The following is a 21,535-nucleotide window of genomic DNA, read 5'->3' on the forward strand; positions in this document are numbered from 1 at the left end:
ACTGCACTTCGTTTAAAATTAAAAATAAATGTTCTTTACTATAATTTTAAATAAATAAAATTTAAAAACCATGAATAGGTGGCAAAATTGTGATTTTAAGTATTATTATTTCTAATAAATACAAACTGAATCCTGTGTTTTAATTGACGCAATGACGACACATTGATGGTTTATCAACCGAGTTTAATTATACGCTCATTTTTTATTTTAAATGAGCGCAGCGCGATTTCCAGCTGTCCCACAGAAAAGGCGAGTCAGGAATAGAGTCTCATAAGGTATTATGAATTATCTTGCAGTAAACTAGAAAGTGAATTAGCATACTCGTATAAGAAATGTTCTGTTTTTTAAAAATCGCCGTCATTCAGACGCATAATGTACGATTTACTATTTAAAGAAGACTTTTAGCTGGTGTTCATATTTTCCATTTTAATATTTTCAATAAATAAATTATGATAACTAGAATTAAATGTAACATTTATTTTGTTTTACTCAATTTTCCGTGCAAATATTCGTTGTTAGAATAGTAGGTGTATTCGAGATGTTTTAGAGAACACAAGGTTATTTTTTTATTAACTAATTCACCTTTTTGTAAATATTAAAATTAAGATATTTAAAGTATTATGAAATTATATTTCTTTAACTACTTACTATGTTAGTGAGAAAAATTAGTTCACAAGTCTAATTCTGCCTGTGTTTATGAAGTGACATCGTTTTCAGTTTCAAGAGAAATTATTTTTAATTAAAAAAAAAAATTACAACATTCTGTATCTATACGATAAGTAAGTAGGAAAACATTATTTTTTCTTAGAATCTAATTCGTTTGTACTTAAGAAAATATATAAATATCTACCTATAAAATAACTGGTAATAGAGGCACTTAAGTTGTAATTTTAATTTGCTTCGCAAATTTAAGTTATATGTATGCTTATACTTAATTAAAAATGGTGTTACAATATATTGGTAACTAAGTACTATTTATTGGTCCCTTATGATTGCCGTCCAAATATTTTTGACATGGATTGTTTAAATATATTAACAACCTAATTCCGCAGTACTTTAAAACACTAAAATGGATTGGACATTCTGATACGAAATCCGGACGAATCTGATATCCTTTTTTACTTGTGCTACTAGTACTTGTTGACAATAATACCAGACGAACAACCAAATAGTTAAGTACTCACTTTTATGTTATGTAGTGATGTGCCTTTTATAAGAGATCTGTTATCTGTTATATTAATATTAAGTAAATGTTCAAATGTTAATTCTAACAGCACCTAAATGATCCTCGCTCTTTTCAAAAACGACCTTTTCACTAGGCGAATATAATTTCTCTTGTATAGCAGCAAATGATTGCCCCTTTGTTTCCGGCAGTAATATTAAAATGAATATTACCCCGGCTACGGATAAAAGTCCGAAACCCCAGAATGCTACATATTCACCCAAGTTATCCGCCACGACTTGAAATAATTTTGTGACTGCAAATGTCATTAGAGCTACAAAAATCTGTATAACACAAGTAGCTTTTGATTTTATATGAGTAGGAAAAATCTCCGAAGTTATAGCAAAAGGAACCGTAGCTAAACCTATCGTATAAGAAAATATAAATATGGGTATCACAATTATAGGAATGAACCTTAAAGCAACGAGGTATTCACTGTTCTCATGTTTCATGAAAAAGTATGCCCCTATTATAATGTTCGCTAAGCCTACACCACAGGAAGACACTAACAGCAATGGTTTTCTTCCTAGCCTATCGACGAGTTGACAAGAGATCGCAGATGTTAACAACTGTACTGCACCTAACAGTATGCACGATTCTTTTGCTCCAAATCCTCCTTCAGCTGCACCAAATATCTGCTGAGCATACGAAATAATAGCAGTACTACCACAAAATTGTTGGGTAAAATATATACCCAACAAAATTAGAAGTCCTTTTTTGTTTCCTCCAACTCTAATAAGATCTTTCCATCTGCTCTTTTCTTTCATATTTTCGTTGACTAAAGTTGTCATGCTATCTAGTTCTTCTATAATATAATCTTTGCCTCGAAGTTTTTTCAGTGACATTTCGGCTTCAGCATTTCTACCAGACTTGATGAAGTAGTATGGTGATTCTGGCATGGCACTAAAGGTGACCACAAATAGAATCGGTATAGCGATATTGAAGCTGGCTAATCCCATCATTGATACATAGGGTCCGATGCAATATTGAGAAAGTATTCCAAACTGAAACAAAAATTATTGCCGATTAGAATACTATAGGAGTGAAGATCAGTGAGAAAATTTATTGTTTATTTTTTGATATATTTATCATTATTATTCTACGATCTATGAATATTAGGGGCACAAACCTTAGACATTACTGTGATTAGGGTCGCCATAGAACCACGAACTTCATCTGACGCGATTTCTCCAAGGTACATCGGCGCCGTGGTGTACGCAATGCCGTAGCCGATGCCGGAGATGAGCCGAGAGACGTAGATGGTGGGCACATTGCCGGCCAGCATGACCAGGATCCACCCAATGATGTATGGTATCGCCGCCAGCAGCAACGTCTTCTTTGTGCCAATTCTGTCTGCTAAATATGCGGCTGGTATGGGACTTGCGGCTGGAATAGAAAATGACATATTTATAAGTTTTGTGTAAGTTTGTGTTAGGCATAAGTTGTTGAACTTGCAAAAAAATATATACTAATTACATATAGATGGCTTTATATTGCGTTCCGTTTCGCGTCATGTTAAAATCCCACCTCGATGTAGTGTCCAATGTTTACATACTTGTACGTAAGGGACAACCTTGTCCCTTACGTACAAGTAATTTTATTGATTCAGATGGCCAATATAGGTATATTGGTCATCTGAATCAATAAAATTGATAATTACGAAAAGTACAACAATTCAAGTAAGTATTGTTAATTTTTCTGTTGTGCCCACTAGGTACAATGACTACTAATACTTATATGTGAGATCAAGAATTATTCCAATAAGGCAATCCCTGGGTAAAAATGTTCGTTTTATACAATTTTTTATTATTACATGTCTTTGAAATTACAGTATTAGACCACTTTGATTCCGGACAAACTGAAATTTTTCATATGTAATTCCGATGGTAATAAAAAATTCACAGAGCTGATCTCAAGATGGATTTTGTACTAAAGAGACATAACCCGTAATATATAGATTTCAATGACGCCATTTAGTAGCGGCTCGTTTGATTTGTCAAGATAGTTCCAAAAATTTACTGACATTAAAAACATTAAAAAAATGTATGTTAATTAAAATAATTATATTTAATTGTTTATTAGCTCTCGATTATAAAGCAAATCTTCAAAACCAAAAAAATATAAAGATTTCGGTATGAGTAAATGAGATCTGTATACCTGAGCACAGTATCATGATCGAGACAATCCAGGAGCTCTGATCGGCAGTGGTGTGTATGGGGGAGTTTTCGGCCAGGAGGATCGGCAGCGTGGGGGAAGTCCACCCAACGGTGGTGCCTGCCGCCGCCGTGATCAAGGTAGCTGGAACATATAATATCGTAATATTAATAATCATGAAAACAGTGCCTAGTCTTTGCCTGCCCATGGGGGCCCCTATTTGCCATGGGGCAAATAGGGGTGATTATATGAGTATTTATGTAAGTAATAACAACGTTTCTTGGAACTCTTTAGCAATGGCCCTTCTATAATTGCGTTGTTTCAATGTTCTGCATGAATCTCATGTTTCAGTTGCGGCGATTTGCAACATTTTGGGTAGGTAGTTAGATTTGCTATTGGCTGTACTTTCCTCAGTTTTAATCTGATATTTGTTAAAGAAAAACTATGCAACGATAGATCCCAATAAAGGCCTATGCATAAAAAAGCCTGAAGTAGATGTAGAAGTGATCAGAACACCTTCTTTGACTATGGCTGGTATTTCACGACTCCTATTGACTTAGCTTCCTTATGTAAAGGTGTCAGATGAGTATATGGAGTTAAATATTTTCTGTAAAATTATACATGATACTGATTCGCCATTATGAAAGTAGTTTAAATTAACATTCGAAGCGTTTTTTTAAAGACATATTAAGCTTATTGGAGAGCTCAGGACAAAAAGTGAATTTAAAATAATAAGGTGTAGGTAGATACATATAGGAGCAAAGTAGCGGAGTCTTGTTAACTAAATTTATATTCTAAATTCTAAATCGTAATTTGATTACTTCAGCCAGCGGGCTCGTAAGAAACTTGAAAGCCTTTACGCACAAACTACAGAGTTAATTGTGTTACAATCTATTACTTCATGCTTGTATTGTTCGCTGTTGTTGCATAAGTATTTGTGTATTTATATATTCTCAGATCAATTTTTAATAAAGAAGTATGTACGTAACGTATATCTTAATACAAGTTCTCAATTGAAGGAACAGTTTAAGTTAAAATATTCTAATGTAATGTTCCGGTCCATGACGATTTCTAATCATTTTCAGGTGATGAAACTTGAAATCTAATTTCTAGATGAAAAAAAAATTCTAGATTATAAATAAATATCATATGTATAAATATATAAACAGCAAATAAATCAAGTTTAAGAAACCAAAACCCTTAAATACAGAATATTGTACTTCCGAAAATAACACTTTCGACGATCCATCATATAATTATAGGACATAAGTACATTTATGGTGGGTCACCGAAATGACCTGCCTATTTTAGCAAAGTATGTTGTAACTCTTGTAAAAACAAGTAAATTACATATTGTTGCCTTGAAATTATTTTTACCTGTATGCTTAAAACGCATTTCTGATCTTGGACCTGGGGACCTCTGTCCACATACGAGTACATACACCGAAATATCTAGTGAACTGATTCAAATATTTCACAGAAAAATTGGTGGGTGCAATTAATAGGACTCTTATCAACTTTTGACAAATATCTAACAGGTATTTGAAAATTATAGATTAGAATTTAATAAATTTATTTTTAAATTATAATTAGTCACAAAAATACGCACTAGTTACTGGTAGTTTTTAATTAAAATACCTGTCCGTATCTGAGAAGGGTATGTAATCAAATTTCCCATTAGGTGTAAATGTAGGCGTTTCTTTGGTAACGAGCTCCTAATTATTACAGTACGTTTATTTATTTTACTCAATTTCCGATGAGTGAGCGCCGTTCAGAAAGGTAAACATTTGCTGAAAACGTTAACAAACATCCAGTGCTTTGCGAACGCTTATTATCACTATAGCAATGATTTTAGAAGCTGTATTAGAATAAGTAGTTTGTTTAAAAGTAGTTTAAGTAATTGCTTAGAAGTGAGTAAACTAAAAATCCAACCTTAAATGATAACATCTCGCAAAAATACGTTTTTTGGCTTTTGGCTCAATGGATACTAAACTTTTCAGTGAGCTCGTTAAACATTACTTTCGGTACCTTTCGTAGTCAGTTTTTCACGCTCTTTAGCTAATCTCTAATGAACTGCGAAGACAACGCCACTTTTTGGCGGGAAATCGAGAATAACCATTATCTTCGTGCCTTGTTTGGTGACAGCGCTAATTTCGGATAATCGCCTCCGCTGGGGATGACACTACAATTTTTTTGCTTTCTCATCAATATAATAAGTAATTGTTTGTACCAAATCTTTGGACTAGACCATGTAGCTAAATTATTTATCTATATCCATAATATATATTATGGATATTTATCAGTCTAGATTTTACGCTTATTTAAGTATTTTCTTTAAAAAGTCGATTGGTTAAATTTTATTCTTTATAAGATTTGTTCTTAAAATTTTCACTTTTACTGACTTTGCTTTTGTTTCAAAATATAGTTCGTAATAGGTTAAGTAATTTAAAAACTACAAAAGTACTACGTATATAAGTAATATCTTTTTACGTATAAACACTTCAGTAAGAAAGTAATTATTTTGATTTTGGATTATGTTGAAAAATTGTGACGAATTGAAAAGACAGTAAAAGCATAAATTCAGACCACGATTCGGTAGGAAGATTTCGTTAAAGCTCCGATGCGGTGACAGAATATCATTAATTTTTCCACTGAAATAGCTACGTGACAAAAAAATAGAATCGCTGAATTTAAATGGAATAGAATGTTTTAAATTAATTTATTTCAAATTGTAGATTGCTTTGAACAAACAATAAAAAAACTTTAAGATTTTATGTTGGTACTCGTTCAGTAAATTTTTAAGGTATCTTATCGACCAATGATCAGGTAGCGTGCAAAATACAGTTTTTTTGCTGGCAATTAATTAATTGATTTATGAAACCCTTGGCTATTAGTAGTACTACGATATAATAAAAGTCGTAAATTCTGTATATATTAGTAAATGCTTTTATATCACAGCGATATATGTATATACATAAATTGACGTATTGGATACTTGACATGTTCCGAAACGGTACGGTTACGAAGTGCTTGGGCGACTGGGACAGTTCTGAGATCCAAATTTCCTTCGATCCCAATCGCCTAACGGCCCTATGAAATTGGTACCATTAAGGTTCATATGACAGAGAGAAATATTGTCCCAGCGGTTTGACTTTGCCAATTGTGGCCTCAATTCAGGTTCGAAAGAGATCATTTTCAACAAGCTTTACAAACATGATTGTGAAATCGTGATGATTTGTCCGCCACGTGTCGTTATCGTAAGTAATGTTCGAGTGTATGCGTGATATCAGAACGCATGTTTCTATATTATGGAGGCTACTGGAAAAAAATAGTGTGGATATGATAAAGAATAACATCCTTGTATAAATAAATGTTGTCTGTATGATAATGTTGAACAACCTAAACTAGATAAGTATATACTTACATACCATAGATGAGCAGATATACAGAATTTAACAAAATAACTACAACTTTATGAAGTGGTAAAATGCGATATTTGCGGTATCGTTTATGCGTAGTCTCAAGTTAATATTAAAACTTCGATTACACAAGGACCATCCTTTTTCGTTTAAAAAAAAACTGATTAACATGATAAATAAATAAGTATTTAGGAAATAAAATTTTTTGAAATATAATTAATATTAGAAAATAAGTAATACATCCATAAGGTTCGATCCATTAGTAATACGATTACCACATAAATCACTAATTACCTAGCTTCCATCCAGTTCAAGGCTGAAAAACACAATACATTGAAAGCCATATGTTCTGATTGCCTAGACCGTCTGTGTGAAGTTTGTTTGTACATAGGGCTGCGGAATATCCGTGATATAGCATCTGTTTGGTTTAATCCAATTAAAGCTAAAATTTTCCATGATTAAATCTCACTTCTAGCACAGGTTCATCAGGTTGGTTGAAGTGATGATACCAAACTCTCTCTTGTAAATGATCTCCTAAATAGATCAAATATAGATTTATCATCCTACCCTTAGGCCACAAAGTAAGCAATGCGCGCGTGACGCCCTTGGTGTTGCAGGCGTTGATAGGATGTGGAGACCACTTACCATCAGGTGGGCCGCATGCATATTTGCCTGCTTATTAGTATAAAAAATAAATGTATGTCATTAGGTTAATTAGAAGAAGTTTAAAACGCGAAAATGTGATACATTTGCGCTTGAATAGTCCTTTCATTAAGTATATCAATCTTAAGCAGATAAAGAGCCAATAAGTAATTCGGAGTTCATAGCTGTTAAAGATAAGCTTAATGAGTGGTTTATTCATTTAATACCTATAAAGTTCTACTAAGTAAACAACAACAAACTATTTATAGTGATAAAATATATATTTTAAAATGTATATCACAAGATTCATCGAGAGGGAAGACGACATACCTAGGTGATAGACTGCAGAGATTGAGAAACAATAACGTATTAGTACGTATTTATGGAACTCTATTCAGGGCGGGCAACGCGTGTGATATCCATAGGCCGTGGTGACCACTTTATATCTGGTGTTCATGCCAGTTGTTTAATTGTTTGCTCTGTAGTACAAAAAAATGTGGTTGGACCATTTGACTAATGTGAACAGGAAAATCAAAGATCGATGCGATTTAAATTGAGTATCAATAGATAATTTAAAATAAAGTCTACAAACATATAATCGAGTACAAAAAGCAACAAGCTATTTCACTACCGAATTTTTTGACAAAAAACTGTGGGCCGAGTGTGCGAAGTTAAGAAGTTGTTCGAAGTTAATAGTTAAGTGCAAATTTGTGTAAAAATACATCGAAAAAAGTTTATAAAAGCGCAAACTATAAGTAAACTAACAATAAAAATGTTGATATGGCAAATTTACTTATTGTCGATTGTGTTGTTGCTTTAAGCATAAAAATTACTTGATTTGCTACAATTTCATGGAAAAATTCAATTGTTTTACGCTCTGTCGACACAGTAAATGGCTTTACAATTTTGAAAATACCATTGTAAGTGAAAAATATGAAAATTTCGTGTGCTATCAATTTTAATAGTCTGTTGACGATACAAGGATCGATATAGCTCTTCTAGACCAAACGTCATGGAAGAAAGAGAGGTCAAACACTGGGATATAAATGACTATTTAATAAAAATCTAATGACTTTCCTAAATTTCAACTGTCAGATTCCTTAGTTCACTTGTCCTTCCTATCTGACTGTAAATCAATGTCTCTTGTCTAATGTTATAACTTATCGCTCGTCACGCACAGATAAATTGAAAAAGATTTTTTCCGGTCTATGGGTACATAGCATCGATAACCAAATAGCATATTGATCAATTGTTTGTAGCCTAAATCACAGCCGAATCTTCAAAATTTTAAGTTTTTCACGTCCGGGCTTCGCGACTTCACAACCCCGAACGAAACCGGAAACATGCAGATATGAGATAGAGAGAACATATTGATTAATTAACATGTGTAACATAGATAATTCTGCTCACGGTAAAGTTAACATTACATTACTAGAATAGCCTGAATACTAATAATAGTGTTCAAGCTAAAATCAGCAATTGCAAAGTAGCGTAAATTGCAAATTAAACATTTTGTAGTATAAATATCTAACGGTTGAGGAAAAAAGAGAATGTTAGAATATGATAGAAGAGAAAGAGAGGAGATTTTTAAAATAAAAGTTACCTCCTGGCAAAAAACTATTATCGATATCATTATAATACAAACCAATTTATTTCTGAACTTCGTTTAACTCAACACATTTTGGTTGACTTGTTTTAATTACTACGGCGAATGTAATATCTATTCCCATGCAACTGTGTGTAATTACTATTCAGTATGTCTAAATTACTGTGATCATACCAACTCATGTTCAATCATATGAGCGGCAGTGAACTGCGATCGACGATCGATAGCTGGTTGTCAATTGGAAATGGATTGTGTTTATCTAAAATCGAAAACAATCTGCTGAGTGATGCATTATAGTATAAGTACATACTGTAGTACTGTAGGCACAGAACTAGATTCTGTAGGTTTTCGAAATCGATTCTTGTTTTGCACTTTAATACCTAGATATTCTTCAGACAGAACATATATTTTGAATTGATTTTCCTGTAAGTAATAAAAAATCTGCTTCGAACTATGGAACATAGTACGTATTTTCTAGACTTGGGACTGGCAGCTCATTCTATTTAATTAAAAGTCAGAGTATCGCGTCATTTTATCGTGTCGTCACCAACAATGATAACGACCACAGGCCATCATCTGATAAGATGTAAGCTTTAATAAATATGTCTATGATATACTAAAAACCATTGGGAATCGTAATTTCGAAGGTCGATCTCGAGTTCTAAATAATTCTACGAGGCTTAGACAACATAACCAGTGTAACTTCTCATTGTCTCTTAGTCATGTGACCTATTTATAGTTTTGGAGAATAATCTGACGATGAAATTATGGTGCAATCTCAGGGTAGAATATTTAAGAGTTTCTAGTATTTAAGTGGATTATAGGATGTAAAACCTCCTTTAACAAGCTTTAACATTTTCAACTAAAATTAAATATATACGAATATAATAATATTTAATTTAATATCACTTTTGGAAGTTATAAAAGCGAATCAGAATTATAAATAAGTACTCTCTAACCTTCAAGTTCTGTTCAACAATCACTATCTCAAAATGAAAGTAGCCCATCCTCCTAATCTTTTAACAAAAGGTACTTATTAATTTTCTTATCATATCACCTGGCCGCAATGTAGCCAACGAGAAAGATCGTCAACCTCGATTCGACCACGTCGGTTGAGGCTGACCTGTATTACATTATCTACTGACTCATTCATCTCAACTAGGTTTTTTTGCGTCAACTTTACATTTATTTCTATAATGTACTTTTTAGACTGATGTAAGTATAACTGTGAATTGATTGGCTGTAGGAGAAATTGTTTGGTAACATCTAGGATTTTTGAAGTGAAAACTTTTTTAGCGGCGTTGTGCACTTTTTGTGATGGGTAAAAATCGTTAAACTCGCGTCAGGACACGTGACCCTGATCGAAAATTCGTAAGATGTCAAAAATGCACAACATTAATATTCAAGTTTTCACTTCTGCCAGGACTCCCGGAGCGAAACCCGCCTTTATTTATATTGATAATTATGATTAGCAACAGTTTTGCTCGGTGTCTATTTAGCGTTCAATTTTAAGAATTAACTATTGTCATATATATTCTAAAGTAAAAAAAACAAAGGCCTTTTCTACTGAATCGAGAATACCGTGAAACTTTGAACCTATTTATATACTAGAAATCTAAATAAGTTGTATTGATAATAATATGTAAAATACAGTGTTTTGAAAGATATATGGAGGATGACAAATAGCATTGTTTCCGAAGCACAATGAAACCGCACAAAAGAATTTGCATTTATACCGCCAAGCAGTATTGTGTGTGATTTTGTGTTTTGAGAAAATAGTGTTTTTTAAAACTGCATCCCTCGAATTATTTCATCTTTAGTTACAGTAAGAGTACCGACCTAAGATACCATCACTATTGTATTATTATGGTGCTCTGTCTATAGATTCATTGATCAACAATTGATAAAATGTTTCTTACAGTTTCTGAGGCACAGACTTTTAAACTTTGTTTCTTAATAATAGAGTTTCTGAATTATTATTTTTTAGATTTTTTAAATACATACCTTTTTTAATATATATTTTAAAATTTTTCTATGTATAAAGTACAAGAAGTGTCAACATTTACCATGTTGTGTATACTTAGTCGAGAGAGTCTAGTGTACTGAGATACAAACTTTGCATAGTTCAGATACCTGTTTCTCACAATCTTAAATTAATTTCACATGCTTTTATATAATGGATCAAAAGATGAAGTAAATTAAAACTAAATTAGAGTAATTTTTTTTTCGAAGAAAATTCCTTTCTCTTGCAGTGTTTGTCAAAATTTCAGCAAAGTTTTGTGTCTGTGGATTAGGCGAATTTCAATAAACATACCTACGCGTTTTTGACATTATTGTTATCAACTTATCTATAACACAAAAACTATACTTATTTATCTACAACACACTAAACTTATCTACAATAATAATAAGATTTATTCATGTTGTGTCATGTTGACATTGAGATGGGAATTGCAAAACTTTTATGTCATTCTTATCAGCTTTTTTTTTAAAACAGAGCTAAGAATTTTGTTTCAAAAACATATAAGTTGTTATTTTAGTCACGCACGTGTGATATCATGGTAATAAAATTGTGATGAATATAGAGAGGTAATAAAATTAGTAAAGCTATCGCAACAGGGGCTGGAGAAATGATTCAAGTGTACCCAATATTCTTATAAAATACAAATACTATATATATATATATATATATATATATTTATCTAAGTTATCTTATAAATTTTATTCGTATTAATATACCTGCAAATAACAAACAAAATTCTTAATACATATATTCTTGCTTATCTATCTAGTTCTAGAATTTATAATGTCAGCTTAAAAACTAATGCAAAACACAAAACAAGTTTTTATGTATTTCTAAAAAAGTTCATCTGATTCATCTAAATTTTAGGTACATGTAAATCAAATCAATTCAAACGAGTTATTATTATGGTCTAAATATATTAATAAAATGTATATATTAATAAAACTATAATTTTATTAGTATTACTGTTAGGAAATCTCCTTCCAAATTCCAACAACCTAAAAAACAACCATAAAACAAAAAAGTACAAAGTTAGAAAGGTCATAAAAAATTGTCAAGATAGTAAAAGATAAGGTCCAATTCAGAAGAGTAATCCACAGAAATAGGTAGAAAAGATTAAGATTGGAAAGCTTTACCTAACCCTGGAAAGCTTGAAAATTTACCAAAAACAAACCAGACTGTCTGAAGCCCTATCGCAGAACAAACCACAGAACAAGAAAAAGTAAATTGGCAGCAGTTTTGGAAAGACAGAAAATTTGTTAAAAGCAAAACATATGATCACTAAAAGCATACCATCATCTTTTTCAAAATCATTCAAATCCGTTTAATCAATTCTTAAATCAATTATTTTAAATTAACGTGATGGATGGATTTGACGTCCAAATGTTCGTAGTTTCTTCGACGTTTTTCGGGTAAAATAGTTTGGACGTGTCGTAGTGGGAGCTTCTTGCCATTTCTCTTTGTGATGTATGGATTTTGATTCTTGTTTTTATAGCCAATATCCAGTTTTGGAAAGCGTACTATGTGAGTATAGTTGGTTCTATCATTATTTCTTATGTTTTAAGAAAGAGTTTAGATTTGAAATATTCACATCTTTATGTAATCTAGAAAGATTAATATCATTCACACTTTGATTACATGCAGAAAATGTTTTACACACAGAGGTATGTCAAACATTTTCTGCATGTAAAAAAAGTGTGAAAATATTATTCTGTTTATTGTTTTTTCAATGCTTCTTTTATTTTTAAATAAAATTTATTTAATATCGTGGACACATTCATGTCTCACTATTGGTTTGGTAGTGTTTGTTTTACTTTTTATTATTTAAAATGATGAAAAATTTGTATCGAGTAGGTATGTTATTGATATAGTTTATAGTATTATTACCATTGATTTCCGCAACGTTTGCGCGACTTGAACAAGTGTCAAGGTCCAATTTATCAACTTAACACTCATAAACTTCAATATAGGTAGGTAATAATAAATATCTATTCGCATTATAAATTTCGCGACTCTTTAGGTTATAGATACATTTTTTTAAAAGTATAGTATATAAGTAAAGTATATAAAGTAAGTATATAAAGTAATTATATAAAGTAAGTATATAAGTAAATCTAAATACATAAGTAGGTATAGGTAGTCATAAGTCAGTATTATGACCTGATTTTATTATTTTATATTTTATACAATATTCTACTAGATAAGTTTTTCAGTATTAGATATCGAAATAGAAATGTATTGAAATATTTTGATATAATTATTTATCTTGGACTTGTGGTCACTTTGCGATCTTTATACGCCAGTGATCAACAATGTTTGTTCAATGTGCATTGTTGCCTAGAACTGATTGAAGTTGACAACATCTTGACTTCAATTTCAAAGGGCACTTATCGCAAACAATTGAAAAAGAACATGATATTGTGAAATAGTGACTATTTACTAAAGATCATCGTTTACATACACGCCGGCGCAGTGTTGCCAGCTTCTATAACACTCGAGCACAAATCGACTTAAATAATAAAAAATAAAACACTAACCACTGAGTGCTGCCACATATTCCCTCCACTTCCTGCTGATGCTCATCGCTGCTGTGCAAACTCGCTCTTGGAATTAACATTTATAATCTGTATTTTTTCTTGTTACTTTCAGCGCGCACTGTGTCGCTCGTTGTGACCTACTGGAAGCGCGCACGGCGTCTCATAGCGCTCTAATATTAGTCGCCCACGTGCTGTTCGCCGGTCCGCGTGTGCGTGAGTGTTGAGACGTCTTGCTACAGACCATTTATTCCTGTTTTGTTGATGACCCGCCGCCTGCCTCACTGGGTGCGCGGTCGACAGAGACTGCGATTTAGCGATTTTGCTTTATCATTTTGAGCTGCACGCATACAGACTGATAACGTCAATACATCGAATCGACACACAGTCGGCCGCACTACAAACAAACATTTTTTATGGGAATGCTCGGGCCAACTAAGTACCTACCTATTTAAATACAACTGGTGTTTGACTAGTTCACGTTATTTTGTTAACCATTTAGTGTAAGTAATATATGTACATACTGGCAATTCGATTGAGGCCGATTTCCTGGAAGGCTTTCGGGTTTCTCCGTTAAGTCTCAGAATTCAATTGGAAATTCATAGATAGGCATTTGCTCATCTCTGAATTTCGAATTGAATTCTTCGTTTGTCCACATAAATAGCTATTTTTATTTACTTAAGAAGGAGTAGCTTGTTTAAATAAACATTGAAAAAATGTTAACTCTAGAGCCAGCACAGATGATTATGTTATAAAATCGGGTGTATAATCAAATTGATTCTTGTTTTCGTCGAACACTTCCGGAACCTCTACCACAATATAATATCTATAAATAAAACAATTTTAAGACGGTAATTAATTGACATTATGATACGACTACGTAATTCTAATCCTTCCGACAGCGTGTTAGAATATCTTTAGTTGATCTAAGTTGATATGACAGGTTGTTGTGGTTGTGATACATGGAGCGGAGGTGATTGCATTTCAATACTAGTAGGCAGGTACTTAGACACTTTCAAGCTAATAGAAATAATACTATACTAAACAGCAGGAACATACTCTGTATAAAATTTAGTAGGAATTTAATTATTTAAACAGAATGCTGATGATTTCATGAATACACTTGGTAATGTAGTTAGTTGGTAATTCATAAGTATGACTGTTAAAGCGGGGACTTTATATTTAGCAAGCTGATTTGTAAATATGCTTGACTGAAATATGGCACTTATTATTTTAGTCATAAAAGTTTCAAAACTAATCAAGTATGACGAAAATCAAATTGTTAAATGGCGAAATTATAGTATCAGTTCATAATGAAACTTATTCGATTTATTTTATATAGTAGCATTATAGCTCTAAATAAAATTCATGATATTACTTAATCTCAAAATTGCAAAAGTTAGAATGATAAATAATTTTCAATGTTATTACTAATTTTACGGACTAACGGCTTTCTTTTGCTGGGATCTCGTAAATTCAGGGTGGAATGGCCATTGGGACGTTTTATTATACAGCCACATAATACGATCTACAACGATGTTTCAGATGATCATGTGATTTTATAACATCAATTAGGATTTTGGTTCTTGATTAAATCTTTGATACATGTGAATTCATATTGCGACATGGGTTTCAAAGAAATTCCTTTCTTTGGGAATTTCGATAAAATTTAGTCATATAATTTAATGATTGACAAATTAGGACAATAAGCTTAAATCTTACAAAAAGATTCGTATACTCAAGTACTCTTCCATTATTGATCCATCGCAAACAATTTCTTCCGGTGAAGGCATCGTCTAGAAACCCTGCATACTTTATGTGAAAACTGTTGCCAAAACGAAAATTTTAGCAATAGTAATTTTCAGTAGTAAGCAATGAGTGCACTGCTTATAGGACACAAGTACATATTGTTAGACATTGCAATGTTCTTAAATCCAAAATTGTAACTAATCCGGTGCACACTAATTGCATCTCCATAGGGCTAAAACTGAACAGTGTAGACCTGTCTCCAATTTACTTAGAAGACTGGCAAAAGTGTGGATAAGATATGTATGGGACACGTCCCTGAATTGAGAATGGCTCGAGGACGGCATCTGTCCCTCGGGACGTCTAAGACGTCCACTTCCAAATAGGAATCGTTACAAACGCTCATGTGAGGAGAAATATCTTTAGCATCAAATCGAAGCGAAAACTTCTGTGATTTATGTTATTGCGGTTCCTTTTCTAGCAAACGCGGGCTAGAATCGATATTGATGTTTTCGATGAATATCAAATAGTTATTTTCATAGCAGACAGATATATAAAATTGCATGTTCAATATTTTTTATAGTCATTAGGACTAGATATAAATTGGAGATAAATCTCTCTGTATGTTTCTTTTATAAAATTCTCTATCAAAATTTTACGTACCTATCCAAAATTTCGCACTTATAATATTTGTAGGATTGTACATGCCACGTACAAACAAAAGTAAGTAGGTATGTTATCGGATGCAGGTATGGCATGTGCAAGAAAATCGATTATGACGTTAATTTGCATGCAAATTATCACACGACTTACAATTGTGATGGATCATAAAGTTAATTTTTAGCATCGCTATATTGTGGCAATCAAAAGATGGCGTGAGTTTATTTTGTAGTTTATTTTTTATTTTATTTATGATAAGCATTATGATAAGTATAGCATGAATTATGTGAAGTTTATTCCATAGTTTAGTCTGGAAGTATTACATTATTTGTCGTTTGGTGCAGCGCAGAAAAAGGTTAGGTGAAAAATGAATTGTGGTTGAGCACACTCAACGGCTCACTAAACTCCTGTCATATGTCCGACGGACTGTACGTGCTTACGCAAATCGTACTCATGAATGTTTGATTTTGACATTGATTGAAAAAGTGGTGTCGCTTGAAGTAATTGATTGCAATCAATTGCCGTGTTATTCAATTACATAAGCTTCAAAAAAGGACGAGGTAAAAACATTGGGAAACTCGCTTCAAATGACAACGAAATAGAAAATTCGTCGGCGATAATTCCTATTCTGATTGTAATGAAAAATCTCACTCTTGTTTCTGTTTCCAGTGAATCAGTGTTATTGATCGTCAATTTATGTATCCTTGTAAAAAAGTTAAAATTGGTCCTTTTTTGTTATTCTTTGGCCACATCAATGCCGATATTAATGAGTGAATTACGTACGTATGTATGTTTGATAATGATATATGTAAGTATGTACTCGTACTGATATCGGTTCACTGGTGGGAAGAAACTGTTTATTTTATTATTATTATTGATGTATGCAATTATATTTTGCAATCTATCATCTGTATCTAAATATATTATAGTTATATGAACTTCCACACAATGTTGTATTGTTTTGAATTAAATGAATATTTATATTAAACTCAAAGGCTCATTAACAAAACCTACTTTATGAAAACCATAACTGTATGAAAACATTATCGTGACCAAGGAAAATACACGTGACTCACCTAAATCTTCTTGGAATAATGATAGCATTCTTTTGTTGCCGTGCTGCAATGAAGCGCCTGATGAATCTAGCACTGCAAAGAAATTTAATACTTGGTTTCTGAAAGTCGCATTTATTTTATGTGGCTTGCTTATGAAAATCTTTTGAAATGCGAGTATTTAAAACTTATTTCTGTCTGGATATAAAATATAAAAATGTTATAGATCTACCTATATAATACAATAATTTTAGTATTAGATTTCATTGTTATATATTTTTTTAATCCCCCGTCATTTTTTCAAGTTCGCACTCGTTTATGAGAATTTAATGTTAATCGTTTTTTTGTGACGTACCGTATTGACGGCTAGATTATAGAAAAAAGTTAATTGAATGCTATAATACGAAATTCGCACAAAAAATAAATAATAATCGCAACGCTACTGAACAACTTCTTCTAAATATTCTCTTGAAATGTATTCTAATGTTCAACAACGTCGGATACTCGGTCGATTAACTTTCTAAACAGAACAAGACATGTTCAGAGTAAATGCAATGCAATCTCCGGAAATAGGAATGATTCGGTTCAGATCCAATAGTCGGAATAAATGCAAGACGCGGCGCCGAAGCAGTTGAACTACTACATCGCTTTCGGCAACTAACTTCGTTTGAGCAAACACTCCGCGAACTCCTCGCCCACTTGGCTCGCACATCCTCTTGCTTTCCCTCAAACTAACTTCACAATTGGAATATTTCTTGGCTATTCCCAGTAATTCTACCTTAAATTAAACTCCAATTTCTTTGCTTTAACTTTCCTTAATCACTTAATCTGATTTCCCGGTTTACGGTGATCCCAGTATTTCTATAGCTGAGTTACCGTAAAATTACTTCGTGTAACAAATTTATGAGTTTCTTAATATACTAACGTGAACAATTCCATGTTTGGCTTGACGGGAAGGAGCGGGTTTACATTGTCGCGGTTTTGGATTATGAGTTTCGTGTAGGTATTTCTTGTTTCGTTGGGAACATCACTCCTGTTATATTTATATTCTATTGTGTTTTCCTATTGCTCTAGAAAATGCGTTTACATATCCTTCTGACTTCTTCTGATCAATATCATAAAATAATGTGTTTAAATTGTTTTTTGTAATTAATAAATTCAGATCGTAGGTTTTCAATACTACTCTCTCTCCCTCTCTCTCATCTGAGCGATTTCTCGGTTTTTTTCTTAACACTTTGCACGGCCGTTGGCATACCTAGTTGTCAGACCATTGGCACGCATATCATCCTTGACCACTTCAAGCCAGCATTTGTTTGTCCCTTTTACCAGGGCCAGTTTCCAAAACTACTACTGATTTGTATTGACATCGTCCTCACATTATTTCATTGATTATATATTAATAGGATGGTTTACAGAAAGTACGTTTATTTTTGGATAACAACTAAAGAGTAATAATGTTAAGACAGTATCTCGAAAGATGCATAAGTGGACTTTATGGATATAGCACAATTTATATGCAATCCAGCGCGGTCTGAAGTTCCGAGCAAAGGGCGAAGGCCATAAGTTTGTTAATTTCACATAGTGGCTGGCGTGCAACAAACTTTATCAATCTATGTGTTGCCAACTTCATAATTCGAGCTGAGTAACGCTGTATTTGTTGCGGTTACCCACATCTCCTACAATGTTAGGAGAAAATTAAATTTGCCGAGCGATGAACTCTGCTAAGATATTAAAAAAATGTTTTGGTGAAAGTACCTGCTCGCTGTTAATCTGTTGGTAAATAAACTGTATGCCTACATTTACAAAGAATCATCTATTCGTGCGTGATAAAATCTTCTTTATTATGTCTTCACAAATTCTTATTGATATTTAGGTATCAATTATATAATAGACTAGATGTTGCCCGGGGCTTCGATCCCGTGGGAATTTTGAAATATAGCAATCTTGGATTATGCACATTTCTAATGGTGAAAGAATTTTTGAAATTGGTTAGGTAGTTTCGGAGATTACCCGCCTCAAACACACAAACTCACAAACTCACGAACGCTTACCCCTTAGTACAGATTTGTAATATAAAAATATCTATGGAATAACCATTTTCAGGAATTTTGGTTCATCGCTTACAGAAATGATTGAATTTATAAAGGTTTCAGAAGCACGGGTAGAAACCTTAAAAAACCCATAAATAACTGGTCGACAATTTTTATATAGGTAAAGAATATTCTGGAAACTTTTAAATCAAGCAGATGAAAAGGCAAACCTAGTGCTGTTGAGTTCCGTTCCGTCGCTTCTGAATTCTGAATGATCAGATGAAATAAACATCTTATCTTCAGTGCCTGGTGCACTTTTGAAGTTTTTCATTCCAAGATAAATGGAGTTTTTAAATCTGTTTGTAGATCTATCTACATGCTGATTACATTATTTCTTACAATAAATTAAAATAAAATATTACATTAAAAATACTAAGTTTGAAACAGGGTTTTTTTATTAACTGAAATAGTTTTGTGATCATAAATTAATATTTATCCGCCAAAATAGTATACCAAATATCGTAATCCGTCCTGTAAATTTAATGTTATTCTAACACATACCTATTCTCACATCACATAAATACAAATAATTATTAGCTTAATATAAGATGTATAGAAAGTAATGTAAATGTAGCCACCAAATAATATAATGTGTCCCGATGGTGGTAGAAATTTATCATTGATTTTTATGATACATGTAAGGATGCAGTATTTAGTTATTCATAGTGTGATTGAAAGAAAATGACAACCTTTTCCAGAACTAAACATTTCTCCTCAATGGCTTGCTTGATCAAATGTAAAGTGTGTTCCTCTTTAGATATCCATAGAGCCAGTGAATGGACAACCGTAAGCGCACGACAAAAACGATTCATCATTTATATTCTCTGCTTCTGTTTTCGAATCGTTAGTGGTTTAGTGGTGATCCCAGTATTTGCAAAAATAAAAATGAATGCCTTCCTTCCTTTTGTATTCGGTTTATTATCGTCTTTTCAAAAAACCCATTTAGCTACAGCCTGTAGGTTGTTTATTGTTCAAAATAAAAAAAGTTAATATTTTGAATATAAGGGACTTGAATAGAAATTGTATTGAAAATAACAGGATAACCCAAAATATTCCACAATTATAACTTCGTTTATAAATAAATTATGATAATCTTTTGGAATAATTCAGTCAAATCAGAAACTTTGCTACAAATCTCCGCTTGGACATAAAGTAAAAATTCCACAATGATTCCATAATTTTATATTTCTGACGCCTATTTTCTACAAATCTTTGAATCGTTCGTCTTGATCATGAATTTTTTGTGATGTTGTGAAGTTTTTCCATGGACGTTTATTCTTATCTGTTATGTCCATTGAGCTGGTTGATACAGAGGGGTCACTGTTTTAACGTATTTTTTCTTTAATTAGATCCGTGTGGTTTCAATACTCCTCCCTCATCAATGTGACTTACACTAATTTTGCATAAACATTCCATTCCACATCATTTTTATTTTGTGTTCAAAGTCACAACTCGGATACGGCATTTGGAATTAGTTAGCAAGTTTAAAGCAACCGACAAACTGCCGCCAGATGGCACTATTGTTCAGTGGTCTCACCTGATAATAGAACTACTCTACTTACTTGCCTAACTACTGTCTAACTTGTACTGCTTGTCTTCGCTACTCGGCACGGTTTTAGTTCCAATGAAGTACCTGCTTGAACAGAATTGGTTGCAGGTGTGGTTCATATAACAGCAATTTGAGTTGGAAACAATAGTGGTACGGTATTTATTGTACATCCAAAATGAACTATGCATTTTACACTAGATTCGAATGTATTTGAGAAACTAGCAGTGCATTTTTACCTGAGTAATGCAATACGAATATAGAATTGCCAACTTTCAGCACTCTGAATATATGTTTTTTGAATATTTTAGGCCAAAAATATCACAATAAATATCACTAATTTGACTTCGCACCACTAGGAGATAAAGTCAAGGGAAATTACATTAAGAAGGGAAGTTAAGTTTTTGCAAGAAAAAATACAATTACCTAGTAAAATACAACAGTATTTTTGAAGTAAGTATTTAATGTTTTAAATCTCGGGGATTAGTAACACTTGGTATGTTTGTTATAATTCCTTCACATCAAACATTTTTTACATTATATAGGATAATATTGAAGTCTACTTTCGAAATCTTAAATACTGCACTGTAAATCTTAAATCTTATCTAAAATACTGTCAATAATAGCATAATCAGATTTTTTCATGGACTCACTCTCTGGGTGAAGCTTATCTGTCGAATGCGATGCGGGTCGGCGTTATGTTGAAAACAGTCTACGTAGGTGAAAGTTGGGTGTGACCTATCTTTCTTTTTATAATTACAAAACCCAAAGCTCTTTGCTAAATGTCTCGATACGTATAATATAAGGTATAAATAAGGTTTTTTGGTGGCCAGGTGATGCA

General features: G+C 32.5%; 1 protein-coding gene across 1 annotated transcript; it reads right to left on the reverse strand.

The window, feature by feature from the left end:
* On the reverse strand, positions 1-13,901 carry LOC128678642 (facilitated trehalose transporter Tret1-like). Its single transcript, XM_053760309.2, has 4 exons — positions 13,604-13,901; positions 3,380-3,520; positions 2,352-2,608; positions 1-2,226 (listed from the first exon to the last, which is right to left on the reverse strand). Exons 1-4 carry the CDS (start codon positions 13,647-13,649, stop codon positions 1,255-1,257), a joined length of 1,416 nt encoding a protein of 471 aa, XP_053616284.1. The 5' UTR covers positions 13,650-13,901; the 3' UTR covers positions 1-1,254.
* Positions 13,902-21,535: the final 7,634 nt, after the last annotated feature.

The sequence above is a fragment of the Plodia interpunctella genome, chromosome 2 (assembly GCF_027563975.2).
Source record: "Plodia interpunctella isolate USDA-ARS_2022_Savannah chromosome 2, ilPloInte3.2, whole genome shotgun sequence".
NCBI lineage: Eukaryota > Metazoa > Arthropoda > Insecta > Lepidoptera > Pyralidae > Plodia > Plodia interpunctella.

Coding starts and splice junctions, on each gene's coding strand:
- LOC128678642 (XM_053760309.2), bottom strand. CDS start 13,649: ATGAGCATCAGCAGGAAGTGGAGGGAATATGTGGCAGCACTCAGTG. Junction 3,521..13,603: donor ATATGTGGCAGCACTCAGTG/GTTAGTGTTTTA, acceptor TATATGTTCCAG/CTACCTTGATCACGGCGGCG. Junction 2,227..2,351: donor TAATCACAGTAATGTCTAAG/GTTTGTGCCCCT, acceptor TTTTTGTTTCAG/TTTGGAATACTTTCTCAATA.